This window comes from Coregonus lavaretus (genome assembly GCF_964263955.1).
Source record: "Coregonus lavaretus genome assembly, chromosome: 32".
Classification (NCBI taxonomy): Eukaryota; Metazoa; Chordata; class Actinopteri; order Salmoniformes; family Salmonidae; genus Coregonus; species Coregonus lavaretus.
The window spans coordinates 7,992,606-8,007,150 of NC_140019.1; the positions used below are offsets into that span (position 1 = coordinate 7,992,606).

The 14,545-nt window shown below is 42.3% G+C and overlaps 1 protein-coding gene across 2 annotated transcripts; it reads right to left on the minus strand.

Moving 5' to 3' along the window:
- Window positions 1-116: 116 nt before the first annotated feature.
- On the minus strand, window positions 117-13,392 carry LOC311107341 (rod cGMP-specific 3',5'-cyclic phosphodiesterase subunit alpha-like; the record flags this gene model as incomplete). Of its 2 annotated transcripts, none has more annotated exons than XM_084149825.1 (22): window positions 117-457; window positions 957-1,125; window positions 1,318-1,401; window positions 1,734-1,808; window positions 3,305-3,368; window positions 4,126-4,233; window positions 4,484-4,584; window positions 5,068-5,155; window positions 5,408-5,517; window positions 6,268-6,375; window positions 6,687-6,833; window positions 6,958-7,023; window positions 7,263-7,406; window positions 7,808-7,957; window positions 9,052-9,099; window positions 9,795-9,861; window positions 10,090-10,154; window positions 10,338-10,412; window positions 10,598-10,738; window positions 10,850-10,939; window positions 11,286-11,438; window positions 12,916-13,392. In XM_084149825.1, the coding sequence occupies 22 exons, from the start codon at window positions 13,390-13,392 to the stop codon at window positions 417-419; spliced, it is 2,571 nt and encodes an 856-aa protein (XP_084005951.1). In that variant the 3' UTR covers window positions 117-416. The 2 variants fall into 2 exon arrangements, with proteins under 2 accessions (XP_084005951.1, XP_084005950.1); XM_084149824.1 differs by having other exon boundaries at window positions 117-466.
- Between the last annotated feature and the right edge of the window lie 1,153 nt (window positions 13,393-14,545).

The window sequence follows — 14,545 nt, forward strand, 5'->3', positions numbered from 1 at the left end:
CACTGTTGAAATCAAAGATGGGTTACTACATATATGTTTAGCTGTTGGAAATGATACCCAACCACTTTTTTTCTAGCTGAATTCCATATTTCTAAGTCAATTTCATATTGCCTAATCAACGAGTACAATCAGTACATTGTAAATTCCACTAAAATACCTAAGTATTCACATTCATTGTACAAGAATAGGCTGTGTTTGACATTGTCCACACCCTGCTCCATCCTGTGGATCCTGTAGCCTGATACAATTCCTTCCATATATAAGTCAGTGTACAGCACAGTGCAGTATACTGTAAAGCTATGCTAGGCTAATGCTAACCAGCTCTAGTAAACCGATATCGGGTACAGGGACAGAAAGTTCCTGTCTTGGTGCTGAGAAGAACAGTCACTTTGGTCCAGGACTGGGATCTCTCTAGTCTAGTTGACAACACAGGTCTTTGACTGGGGGGCTGCTTCGGCTGCACTCGCTGTGTGAGAGATGGAACAACACAGGGTTAGAGTACAAGGTCCGTATTCACAAAGTGTCACAGAGTAGAAGTGCTGATCTAAGATCCTCCCTGTCCATATACTTGTATTCATTATAATCTAAAAGGGAAAACGGATCCTAGATCACCACTTCTACTCTGAGAAGCTTTATGAATATGGGCCCTTACCTCACATTTATAAAGTTTAATTAGCCCCAGAGCATAAGCTATACATTGTTTCAAATAGAGATAGTCCACGTTTTTGAGAGATCGTCTGCAATGTTTGGATTCCCCCAAAAAATAGATGCTCTTAGTAGTTTCCTCCATGTCTGAAGAGGACGTTTGGAGCGCCTCTTAATGATATGGTCGTTACTATGAATGAGGTTCTTCACCAAAGTTATAAATTCCACTGTGTAATTAATATCAACAGTCTTCATCCCTGGTCTTTCCTGTGTCTGTCTGTGTGTCTCTTGGTACTGTGTGTGTGTCTTACCCTGTATGGCTGCGGTGGCGGCAACAGCTACCTCCTCTTTGTCCACTTTGGCCGCCTCCAGAGCGGCCAGCTTGGCCTCGTGCACCTCCTTCATAGCATTCCACTCCTTTCTGTTGTTCAGCAGGCGGTCCAGCATGGGAGTGATCTCCACATGGAAACGGGAGAACTCCTAGAGGAGATGGGGAGGAGGTGGAAGGTGGGAGGGGGGAGAAAAGGGGAAGAAGGGGAGGTGTGAGACAAGAGGGCGGTAGATGAGGAGGGAGGGAAAACATTCAGTTCAAAATCTTAGTTAGATCTATTTTGATTGGTCTTCAGTGCCATCTAGTAGTTATTGATTTATGATAGAGACGCAGGGATTCACCTTGTACACAAAAGCACACACAAAATCGATGAAACCACACTGCATCTTGGGAAGATCAGCTGATTTAGTCCTGTCCATCATTGGCTGGGGGGAAAGAAATGAATCAGGGGATTAGTAGTGCAAATGTACTGAAACAAACAGCCAACAACTGGGCTCTACTTACTCCAGTTTAAGCAATCAAATAAACCTAAACTAAAGTTTCCCATTCTGACACAAATGCTATTAAACTCCTAGGGAGCTGGCTGGGTAAAATGGTGTGAGTCAGGATATGGTCCAGTTGACTAGGCCGTGATGACCGCTCTTTCTGATTCAGTGCAGTTCATAATCGGCAATACATCACCACATGCCCAATGGGAATTATCTCTCTCCCTCTCCCTCTATCTCTCTCTCTCTCCCTCCCTCCATGCAGTTCTTACAATAGGCTGCTGCTCCAGCACAGTCCTCTCCAGGTCACCCTGCTCCCAGAACTCTGCAGCCACAGACAGCGCCACCTGCAGGCCCACACAGGAACGGTCACACACAACACTGATCAACATTATGAAACTATTATGATGTCCATAGCAACAAGAGTACATTGGTTTGTGCACTCTTGCTTAGTATGGAAATATTCTATTAAGATTTTATAGATACTGTAGTAGGAAAGGCCTGCTCCTGATACAATCCAGACCTCACGAGCAAAACGCCATTACAGAAATGATATTCCAGGGTTCTTCAATTCCGGTCCTGGAGGGCCGAAACACTCTGTTTTTTATTTCTACCTGGTAGTTAATTGCACTCACCTGGTGTCCCAGGTCTGAATTAGCCCCTGATTAGAAGGAGAGGATGAAAAACAGAGGTGTTTCGGCCCTCCAGGACCGGAATTGAAGAACACTGTGATATTCCATATTCCTCTCACATCCTCTGCTGAGAGCAACAGTATAATGCTGCAGTTATTGTGCTGTGTAATATGAGAATAGCAGCAGGACTTCATTCTTCAAACATCTGTGTTAATGCCCGATGTCCACCAGATGCATACAGTGGGGAAAAAAATTATTTAGTCAGCCACCAATTGTGCAAGTTCTCCCACTTAAAAAGATGAGAGAGGCCTGTAATTTTCATCATAGGTACACGTCAACTATGACAGACAAATTGAGAAAAGAAATTCCAGAAAATCACATTGTAGGATTTTATATGAATTTATTTGCAAATTATGGTGGAAAATAAGTATTTGGTCACCTACAAACAAGCAAGATTTCTGGCTCTCACAGACCTGTAACTTCTTCTTTAAGAGGCTCCTCTGTCCTCCACTCGTTACCTGTATTAATGGCACCTGTTTGAACTTGTTATCAGTATAAAAGACACCTGTCCACAACCTCAAACAGTCACACTCCAAACTCCACTATGGCCAAGACCAAAGAGCTGTCAAAGGACACCAGAAACAAAATTGTAGACCTGCACCAGGCTGGGAAGACTGAATCTGCAATAGGTATGCAGCTTGGTTTGAAGAAATCAACTGTGGGAGCAATTATTAGGAAATGGAAGACATACAAGACCACTGATAATCTCCCTCGATCTGGGGCTCCACGCAAGATCTCACCCCGTGGGGTCAAAATGATCACAAGAACGGTGAGCAAAAATCCCAGAACCACACGGGGGGACCTAGTGAATGACCTGCAGAGAGCTGGGACCAAAGTAACAAAGCCTACCATCAGTAACACACTACGCCGCCAGGGACTCAAATCCGCGTTTTCCGTACTTGACGCACATGTGCTTCCCTTTTCAACCAGCTAAAAGCTATCTAATTGGAGTCTGTGTGTGTACTTCCGTTTGTACCACCGCAAGGTAAAGCAACACACGAGTGGAAAATATTGAACGCATGCCATACACAGAGCGCACCGCAGCCTAGTGTGGCACCCCCAACTCAGCGTTGGAGACTACTCCATTGACAATGAATGACTTCCGCCGGAACGCAAAGAGTTTGATGCATCTGGTGGACATGAGGCGTTACCTTGCTCTGGATCTCCCATGGTTTGGCGATAGCAGACAGATCACAGGCTGTCATCATCATAGCCCTGTGCATGTAGAGGACAGATATAGTGTGAGTAGGATTACAGTTCGAAGGTCTGTAGGAAAAGCAGTTGTGACAGAAGTACAATTCTTTTCTCCACACCTTAGTGAAACCATCATTGATGACGGATTGTGTTTTAAAGTCTAGTATGGTCTTGGACCTGTAGGCAAAGACATCCATAGTTTATCTTTGTCTTAGTTTCTGTCCTGTCTTAGTTTTGTGTTAGTTTCTGCCCTGTTTTTTCTTAGTTTCTGCTCTGTTTTGTGTTAGTTTCTGCCCTGTTTTGTCTTAGTTTCTGCCCTGTTTTGTCTTAGTTTCTGCTCTGTTTTGTCCTAGTTTCTGCCCTGTTTAGTCTTAGTTTCTGCTCTGTTTAGTCTTAGTTTCTGCCCTGTTTAGTCTTAGTTTCTGCCCTGTTTAGTCTTAGTTTCTGCTCTGTTTAGTCTTAGTTTCTGCCCTGTTTAGTCTTAGTTTCTGCTCTGTTTAGTCTTAATTTCTGCCCTGTTTAGTCTTAGTTTCTGCCCTGTTTAGTCTTAGTTTCTGCCCTGTATTGTCTTAGTTTCTGCCCTGTTTAATCTTAGTTTCTGCCCTGTTTTGTCTTAGTTTCTGCCCTGTTTAGTCTTAGTTACTGCTCTGTTTAGTCTTAGTTTCTGCCCTGTTTTGTTTTAAAAGTGAAATAATACAAAGACATCCATAGTTTCCTCCATAGAGCACTACTACCCTCATATGCCTAGGCCTACTACTCAGCTAGGGAATTCACCTACATGACTATCTCCTTGCGAGTGGTCTCCTGTGTCATGTACTTGGTCCAATCATCCCAGCTCTCGTAGGTCTTCGATTGGTCCACTATCTTTTGGAACATGGTTCTTTTCCTACAGACAGGAGAAAATCATCCTCAGTTACCATGACTCAGGATGCCTCCCAAATGGCACCCTATTCCCTATATAGTGCACTACTTTTGACCAGGGCCGATAGGGTTCTGGTCAACACAAGTGCACTATGTAGGGAATAGGGTGCCATTTGGGATGCATCGGCAATCTCTATGCTCTCAGGTATGTACTGTATGTATTATGGGGCCATGCATTTTTTAAATATCTTAGATATACAGCAGTAGCTGCTCACTTGAAGTAGAGAGCGAGGTCGGTGGCGATGATGGCGATGTCCATCAGATGTATGACATGCTCATGCTGAGCACGACTTAGATTCTGATAAATATTTAAGGCCTGAAACAGACATAAAGATAAGTTTGAATGTGATAGCATAAGTATTAACATGTACTGTTGAATCTGGGAATACCAACACATATGTATAATATATCAAATGTATGAATAAGGAATAACAAACAAAGTCCTAGGATAATTCACTCTAAAAAATATCCCAATTCCTAGAGGGAAATGTGAAGCCGCTGCCTGCCACAGTTCATGGTCGGTGATAATGTGAACACTGAAAGTTGCCTAATTATCTGATGGCTGGTGGGCAGATTCTCCCTGGCACATTCTGTGCCATCAGAACTGCATCATTCACAGTCTGGCTTCTCCAAGAGAGAAACCAACCCCTCTCAGAACCTAGAGAGGCTCAGTCTACACCCCAAATAGCATCCTATTCACTAAATAGCGCACTACTTTTGAATGGAGCCCTATGGGCTCTGGTCAAAACTAGTGCACTATGTACGGATAGGGTGCCATTTGGGAGGCAACCTCACTCACAGGATCTCTCAGCAGGGTCTTCCCAGTCTCCAGATGGTGTCTCTCCAAGATGGAGGAGCCGTGGAGCTTGGCGAGAGGGTTTCCAGACCTGACAAACACAGGAGGAGGGAGAGGAAGATTGAGATTGATTGCAAAGATAGATTAGCCATTGGTAAGTAACGAGTCATTGCTTTCTCAGTTGCTGTCCTTACACCTTTCCAGGTATCACTGTTGGCAGCAGACCTGAGTAAGCTTGATTGAGCTTACTCCAGCTTACTTTGGTACTCTAGACAGGCTCAAATCAAACACTCAAAGTATTTGAAAGACAACAAACACTATTTGAACCCAGTCATTCCCTTACTTCATCTGGTAGAGGTTGTTTGTGCCTCTGTGGTCGATATCGTGGCATAAGCCGGCTGTTACCATGGCCATGGTCTCTAGGTCTGTGTAGTAACGCTTCAGGTCACCTGTCTAATGCAATGATACAGAAAGTTAGGTTAGGTCACATGTCTAATGATACAAGAAATTAGGTTAGGGCCAGGATTCATGGAGCTTCCCCCAGGGGCCGTACGGAGTCACACCTGGGCCTCTTATTAATGTCCTTGCAGTGACACCCCCTCCACCCCCACGCCGCTCCCAGCCTGCTCCTATGGAGACGCCTGGCTCTGTAGGCCTCATTAGAACCAATGAAGCATGGACCCACCGAGCTACACAGCCACGCAGCCACGCAGGGCTGCTGATAATGAGCCTGATGCTCCTCCCTGCTCCTCCTTCCTCTGCGAGTTATGAATGTCTAAGGAGTTCACTGTGATTAGACATTATAGGAACAATGCAGCGAGAGGAAGGGTCACGCTTGGATGACTCATTACAATACATGGGAGGAGGGTATCAGTGTAAGGAGGATCACAACGCAGTAAAGATAAACCCTTACACCTGGCCACCACATCTAGAATATGTATTATATGTATCAACTGTCATGGTATCATCATCCATGGTGTAAGTGTATGGTAATGTAGGTTATGTTTTTATCCCTGAGGGTTTGTGTAATGTAAGGCCTAATACATCACAAAGGGCACCCTATTCCCTATAGAGTGTAGTACAAGTAGTATACTATATAGGAAATAGGGTGCCATTTGGGACACAAGGGAATAGGGTGCCATTTGGGACATACCCTTTTTGTAATAGAAGGCTGGTTAGCTGTAGATGAGAGGAGGTACTCACCATGAGCAGAGTGAACATGGTCTGGCCCACGTTGAAGCCATGACTCCAGTTGTGGTAGGTGATCTGCCTGTAGCCCTTACTCAGGGAGTAACAGAACCTGGTGAGAGTCTGAGAGGAACATACATAGGGATAGTTATGGATCAGCTAGTTATAGCAGAAACACATATCATAACGCCAGTGTAACCACAGTAGCTAACATCTTCCACATCAGGATCATATCAGATCATTACCTATAACCAACATAAACTGTCATGATTTAGTTATTCAATGTTACTCATACAATTGTTAAGACTGAATTGTATAGTGTTGCTTTGTTACACACTATTGAGCAGAACTACGCATCTATAATGGAAAACATGACTTGGTAACAGTAGGACCAAGAGACTTGCAAAGATGCTTGTTCATCAGAGATGTCTCACCTCGCGGGGGACCTGGAACTTGTCCACCACACCCAACTCGTAGTACATCTTAATGCCTAACTTGACCAGGTCTAAATGACTGTGCTCAAAGTCACAGAAGTGAAACTCAAAGATCTCTGACTTGGTAGAGGGCGGTAGAACTTCAGACTGTACGGAAACAGGGAAACAAAGTGCATTATGTAGACTACCAAGGCAGCTAGCCAGCCAGTCAGCCAGCCAGCTGATACAAGAGGCAAATAGAAAATAAATGGAATTTGGAATAGTTGTTTACCAGGATTGCTTCCAGGTCAGCCTCTTCACACTCATGTGGCTCCTTTCCATACCTCTCTCTGGTATTCTAAAAGCAAATCACACCATCAGTGTTCACCTAGGATGACGTAACGCTATATCAATCCATTTCTGGATTCCCTGAAAACCTTGGTTATTTTTCTGTAAAAAGCTCTCTGTCTAAATCTCACAGATGGTAACTAACATTCCACCATTGATTGATTACCCCGTATCTAGTATGACAGGCTATTTTCCATGTTATAAATGTGTTTTTCACCACCTGTGTGTGAATAACGTTACATTACCCACCAAGACATTCTGGGTCTCATCCGTCCTGCACTTGATGTGGTACAGCACCATGTCCTGGAAGATGTCTTTCCTGTTCTCCAGCTTGTTCCACTTGTCATAGGTGTCAGTGTTGAGCACAGACCAGCCAAGGAACTGGGTAAGAGACTGCAATGGCCAGCGATAGAGTTAGACTATTGTATTTCAGACCTTGGTTTACATAATCAGTATACACAGACACTATCAAATGGGATTGAGAGGGGGATGCGGTACAATAATGATTGGGAAGCTATATTTTTTAATGGATTACTGTAACTGACAATGTTATTGATTAATATTTCAAAAGGCTCTATAAAGTTATATTATGTGTTAACTGGCACTATCCCTAATGTAAGAGTGGATAAGAGTAGAGGAGAGTAGATGAGAGTAGAGTAGCCCTCATCCAGAAAGAGGCTTGACTCTAACAAATAAATAATGCAGATACTGTCAATGGCCTGTGTTTATTTATACAGCGGTGACTCAGTCTCCTCGCTCTACTTCCCCCTCAGTAACACTCGAGAGTAGCATACCTCCATTAGAGTTTCATCCTGCTCGTCAAAGGGTTTCCCATCTTTCCTGTTGTAGAAGGTGGCCACTGCAACTATTTCTTCCTTCTTATTCACGATGGGGAGGGACAGCACGTTCTTAATGGTCCAGCCAGATTTATCTACGGGCCCTTTCTGAACAGGACAAGGAAACAGGAACCACCTGACGTCAATGGCTTTGCATTGGGTTCATAGCAGTACAAACACAATATTTGATTACTTGAACTTGACATACTTGACTTTGAATGTGTTAGTCCACAGCAATGCACTTGGAACTAATATTTACAGTACTTTGTATGGGTAAGTCATTGCCAAGTGTTGGAAATATCAGGATCAATCTATTTCAATTGTGTCTAGGCCTATCTACTACAATGATACTCCACTTGGCCACAGGACTATAGCCCCTTCAGTAGCAGAGATTAGATTTGTTTTAATTTGTGCATTCAAACTCAGACTCTTTAAGATCTATCCTGATGTCGACCCTGTTTGCGACAGGTGTCGGCAAGCTACTGCTTCATTGATACATATGTTTTTGTCTTGCCCTTCACTACATAACTATTGGTCTGTCATATTTGATACCACATCTAAAGTATTACAGGTACCTTTTTCTCCTACTGCCATGACATAATTATTTGTTGGCAAGAAGGTTTATTTTACTTCGGTAGAAATCACCCTCTCCTCCTTCTCATTTTGTGTGGATTAAAGATGTCTAACACTTGAGCAAATTGGAGAAGATAAAATATACCCTACGGGGTTCTTCTGACAAATTCTACCGAATGTGGCAGCCTTTCTTTATCTATGTAGAGACACTGCAATTTCCATCTACTCCACAGTAAACTGCCTACCCTAGGTTTGTATTTAATGTATCTACCTTTGTTAGGGTTTAATATTAGACTGACTTGTTATTATAATTGTTCTATTCATTTTGAAGACTAGCCGTGTTTTGGTTTGTTGTTGTTGTTTATTATGTGTTTTGTTAGGAAAGTGTTACTTAAGTCTTTAATATTTTTGTATGGGCATATACATTCCAACATCCTTCAAAAAGTATTTTCCCATGGTATATTTGAATGTATAAAATCACATGTGCAATATACTGAATTTCAATCATTGTTTACACTGTAACTGTGAAACAATACCAATAAAAATAGTTACAAAAAAACAAAAACAACAACAACAAAAATGTGTGCATTCAACAGCACTGAGCTAATCATACAGATAACTGATCTTACTTGGAAGCTGAAGAAGTCATCTTGGGCTGCGTTCATAATGTTACAGATCTGGAGGGGAGAAGAGGAAATAGGGAAGAGAGGAGAGGATGATCATGGTCACTCAGATGGAAAAGCGCTGCACGATTAATTACAATGTCCACGAAATTGCAATTATCCATCATTTCAGTGCAAGAGTACATTTCATTCCCAGGCTGTGTGCGTTTGACAGCTGCGTAATTAACTCTAATGGCTTTCTGGTTGTCTGGTGCCCATGGATACCACGTACAGGGAAGAGAAGACATGGGCTGCATCCTGAATGGCACCCTACTGTCACGCCCTGGCTCTGGGACTCTGTTATGTTGAGCCAGGGTGTGTTGTTTCTATGTGTTTTGGGTTCTAGGTTGATTATCTAGCTCATGTGTTTCTGTGTTGGCCGGGGTGGTTCTCAATCAGAGGCAACGAGTATCAGCTGTTGCTTGTTGTCTCTGATTGGGAACCATACTTAGGCAGCCTGTTTTCCACAGTGTTTTGTGGGATCTTGTTCCGTGTTGGTTTTGTATTGTAACCAAGGACTTCACGTTATCGTTTTGTTGTTTTGTTCGTGTGGTGAATCTAATAAAAGTATGTTCACTTATCACACTGCGCATTGGTCCACTTCTATCGACGATCGTGACACCTACAGTCCCTATGGGCCCTGGTCATAAGTAGTGCACTATATATTGGATGCATTCATTCTTCAGTAAGTAAGGGACTTCTCAGCTCACCAGTCCCTCCTTAGCCACGTAGGTGGGCAGGCCACTGGCCAGAGCCCAGTGATCCGGAGCAGGGTTCCTGACAAGGACAGGGGGGAGAAGGAGATTATAATATGATACTATTTCTTCCAAGTTCCAAGGAAAGAAGTTTATAGATGTGTAATTTCAAAAAGTACCAAATAAAATTCAGTAATACATGCACCCAAATGTAACTGTATAATAAGGGTGTAAAAGCTGCACATAAATATTCTAAGATAATGTACTGGTATATAATTCAATTTTCCACATCATTGATGAAATGACTCACGGTATAACTTTGATCTCCTCTTTTCCATGTAAAATGTAGTCAATCACTTTGTAGAAGTTTATTTCCTGGAGATAAATGAGTTACATGTAATTAGAATCAGATTGAATACTGATAATGTATTAAATTAAGTATACTACCCTATTCATGTTTGAGTTGATGTATGAATACATAATTGGACACAGCAGTGTATGGACTCAGATCTGTACAGGTAATTTGCCTACTGTAATGTTTAGTCACTAGTCACTCACTCTGCCATCAGGAGTCTTGGGTCCATCGTATTGAGGCACCTCTCCCATCAGTACAGGCCAAAGGTCAAAGAATTCCTGCAACACACAGGGTAATTTAATTGAATCACACTCAAATACAAGGGGAACATATTAACCCACATCAATTCAACATGTTGAAGTAAACATAATAGAAGGTCAAATTAACATGACAAGATAATGGTGGTTCCTGAACATTGGCATGCTGATGCTTTTAGTAGATTGAAATTCCTGTCCAACCTCACCTTAGTCTTGGTCATGTCCAGGAGGCCAACAGAGTAGCGTTCACAGTTGAGGAAATTCCTGATGGTATAGAGGGCCTTGTGGAACTGTCTCTCAATATCTGTCATCTCCTCAAACACTTTACTGGCAGACCAGAGCAGGACCTATAGGATGGGAGGAGGTGTAGTTATGGAGTCAAGCAGGAAAAGTACATCATTTAATAATAATGAAATATAAGCAGGCCTCATCATCAATATAATCTGGAGAGGTCTTACCTGTCCCCTTCTGGTCTCACAATTGTGAAGGTAGCTCAGATGGAACACTCTGAGGATCAAGTTCGCAAAGTTGAGATACTTCAACAGAGTCTGTAAAGTGCAAAAACATCTACATTCAGTCTTACTTTAGCAGTGATGTATTTCTGAGCCTAATCTGTAAATATAAGGAGGCTGAGGGGCAGGGGAGATGGGCTGGTCCATTTTTCGCCCAGTGGGCCTGTCTAACTTGGGTTGTTTGCACAAAGTTATCATTATCTGGCTAATAATGTGGGCTGCAAGGGGAAGAAAACATCAAGTGTGGGGGCCTCGAGGAAAAAAGTGGGCTGGTGTGGGGGCCTCAAGGAAAAGAATGGGCTGGTGTGTTAGAAATACCATGGCCGATTTTTGGTCCCAGTCCGCCCCTGCTGAGGGGAGTGGGTAGGGTTAGAGAGGTTACCTCTTCATCCTGCTTAGTGAAGTGTGGAGCTCCAATCTTGTTCACAGCCATCATAACAGCCACCATATCCTTGCCGTTCATGATGGGGGTAGCCAGGACACTTTTGGTCTGGTATTCTTGGATCTGGTCCACAAAGTCACTGTAGTGGCTGCTCTGAGGGGTAATCCAGAGAAAGGTTTTTAATAAACAAACATCTGTCAATGTGCTGCATCCTGTTACATTTAATTGTTACTTTTGACCATAAATCCATTATTGAGATCATCTAACTTGCATGTCACAGTGAATCCCTAGACGCAAAGTAAAAAAGAAAAGTCACATTATTATTTGATTATGTAAAAACTAACTTCGATAACACTACCAAGGGAGGGGAACATTTGCATTGTTAAAAACATAATAAGCTTTTGTGGAGACTCATATTAATCCAAGTATAAATTAATTCACTATCATATCATCTAACAATAAGAATGGTTTGTTCTCTCAGTGTCATTGTGGGCTATTCTTGACTGGAGAATATGTATCATGATTAAAAACATCTGGATTAAAGGAGAAAGGACATTACAGGTGACATTCAATAGAATTAAGGTGAGCTCTTGCTATTCCGCTGACTTGGGGAAAATGGCTTTGGGCTATGACCTTTAGAAATAATCCAGCATCGCTCTAATTCAGCTGAGATTAAACGGCTTTATCCCCTGCAGGCCCTGTAACACCCAGCAGCCATGCCTCCCTGCACATCTGACTGGCGGGGGAGGGGACTGCCTTGTCGTGGCAATCCCACACCATACTTACATATCGCAGTAATGGTGGCTCTGCCTTTCACTAGGGAAAGGGAAGACCCAGAGCTCGATCCATCCTCTCCCTAATTACCATAAATAATTCTGCCAACTACACCAGAGTGAACTGAGCAGTCTCTCTCAGTGGTTGGACACTGTAATCCTTGATATCAGTTGAGTCATCATATGTCTCTATTTCACAAACAATGCTACATTTGAGCAGGTCTATTATAGGAAAAAATGTCTAATCATGATGATACTTTGGCTGTATTACTTTGTTATTATTTTGATAAAGGATATATTATCTGTGAGTGTTTGCGCTATTTGGTCAAATGAATAACAAGATTCTAGATGTGGATATTAAGAATCTGTAATCAAAGGCAGTGCATGGTTTAATATGAAAACAGCATCATCTTATTAGTTTTAGGTCACATAAATCATTTTAATAAAGGTATGGACAATGATGGCCATCCACTGAGGATAAGCAGTAGCGTGACAAACATGTAAAGTATGAAAATAAGCTTGGTAATCATTTTCAAATGTAAAATGTATTGGCTCTAATAAGATTGACCTGGCTTTGAGGGAGTTAGTATTACAAATATGATGGCCTTATGCTGCCATCTAGAGGCAGTAGGCAAGTAGGCCTCTGAATCTGTCAGTACTGGTGCTCTCATCTCTTCAGGGGAATGGAATACTTCATATTTGCTACATTTCATAGAAATAAACATGTCCAATTGTATAAGATAACACAAACTGGCAGGTCAACTGTAAAGTGGTGATTAGGTTCTTACCTGTATTGGGAATTTGAACATTTAATTGCAAGGTTTCTCCACAATTGATCTACAGCTTTATATGTTTACCTGTGAGACATCTGGAATGTTGACAGTCTTCTTGGTGGTGGCTACATGGCCCACGATGCCAATGTCCATGGGAAAGACTATCTCACTGTCCGGCTGGACCAGGCACTCCTCCAAGGTGGCGTCCTTGTGCACGTTGAAGAGTCTCGTGGCCAGCTCGGCCGTGCCGTTACGCATCCGGTACATGAACAGGCTCATCTTGTCTGACCGAATCATGAAGCTGAGATGTTTCATGAAATTAAAGATGGCCTTCTCCATCTGGAGGTTGTCCTGCAGGTCTCTGACCATGTCAAATATGATCTCACTCTCTTCCACCATGCTCAGCTCATGGAAGCTGCTGATGTTCACCTGGGAAGTCTTGTTGTCTTTAAAAAGGTCAGAGATGACCTTTGGGCGGAACTTGGCATCATAGTACTGCTTGGCGAAGTCAGGGTTGCTGTCCAGAAACTTCTCGGCCACATCTTTGTCCACGGCTGCCATTTTTCAGTTGCTGTATGTGGTGTGCGTATCCTACAGCTCCTCAGAGAGTACCTAAACTGTCTGCAGGTGGTTGAGAAGAACAGGGATTAGCAGGATTGTTTTAAATGGTCATGTGTGTTGATAAGCCTGCATCCAATTACACATTGAGATTATGATATGTTATGTTCACATGTTGCCAGGCATATACGCCTTCCTGGAATTTGTCTCCTTAATCAGTAACCTTTTGTAGGCCTACAGTACTTATAGCTGTACAGAACGTCCTACGGTAAATATCTTAAAGTCACAGACTGAGTAGAAAAATTATCATGGCACTAAAAGCAATAAACAGAGGAGGGCTAGAATGATTTGAACTGGTTTAGTGTATCACCCTCATGTAGTTGAGCTAATAAATAATGTTATTAAATGTTGAAATGAGATGGAGTGTGACCTACCAAGCTCTTATGTTCAAATATTTCCCAGAGTGTGAGTTTACAGCTTGTGTGACGTGCTTGCCTAATGAAAACCTTACACTAAGCCTTGAGTTTTGGCAATGACAAATATGACAATATTTGTATCAAATACTCCTGACCTATATTTTCTGTCAGCCTGCAGGCTACATGTCATGTGCTGTAGTGCAGGGGTTTCAAACTGGAGTCTGTGGCCCTCCAAGTGTCCAGCGGAGATAGTGCAGGGGGTCCGCAATGTTTTATTTTTGATATTATTATTATTAAAAAATTAGGGGGGGTGAAAAATATTTATTTTATGAATATCACTAGCTGCAACAGAATACCATCGTGGATAAAACATTTATGTCTCTGCGTCCGGTATGAAGGAAGTTAGAGGTAGTTTCACAAGCAATGCTAACTAGCATTAGTGCAATGACTGGAAGTCTACAGGAACAGTTAGCATGCTAGCTGTTCCTGTTCAGCCGACTCTGGGGACGTAGACAAAGGGCTTCATTGCCAAAATCTCGAAATATCCCTTTAATATGAAGGAAATTACAGTAATTGGAGCTAATTACAGGGTTTTTTCTGTATATAAAATTTGGCAGGACATCTAAGTGGTAATTTTCGGGATGGAAAAATAGTAGTTTCAGTGTCAACTTAAATGACCAAAACCAGATAGAAAGCATGGAGAAAACATATTGAACTATATATATTTTAAAATAATACCA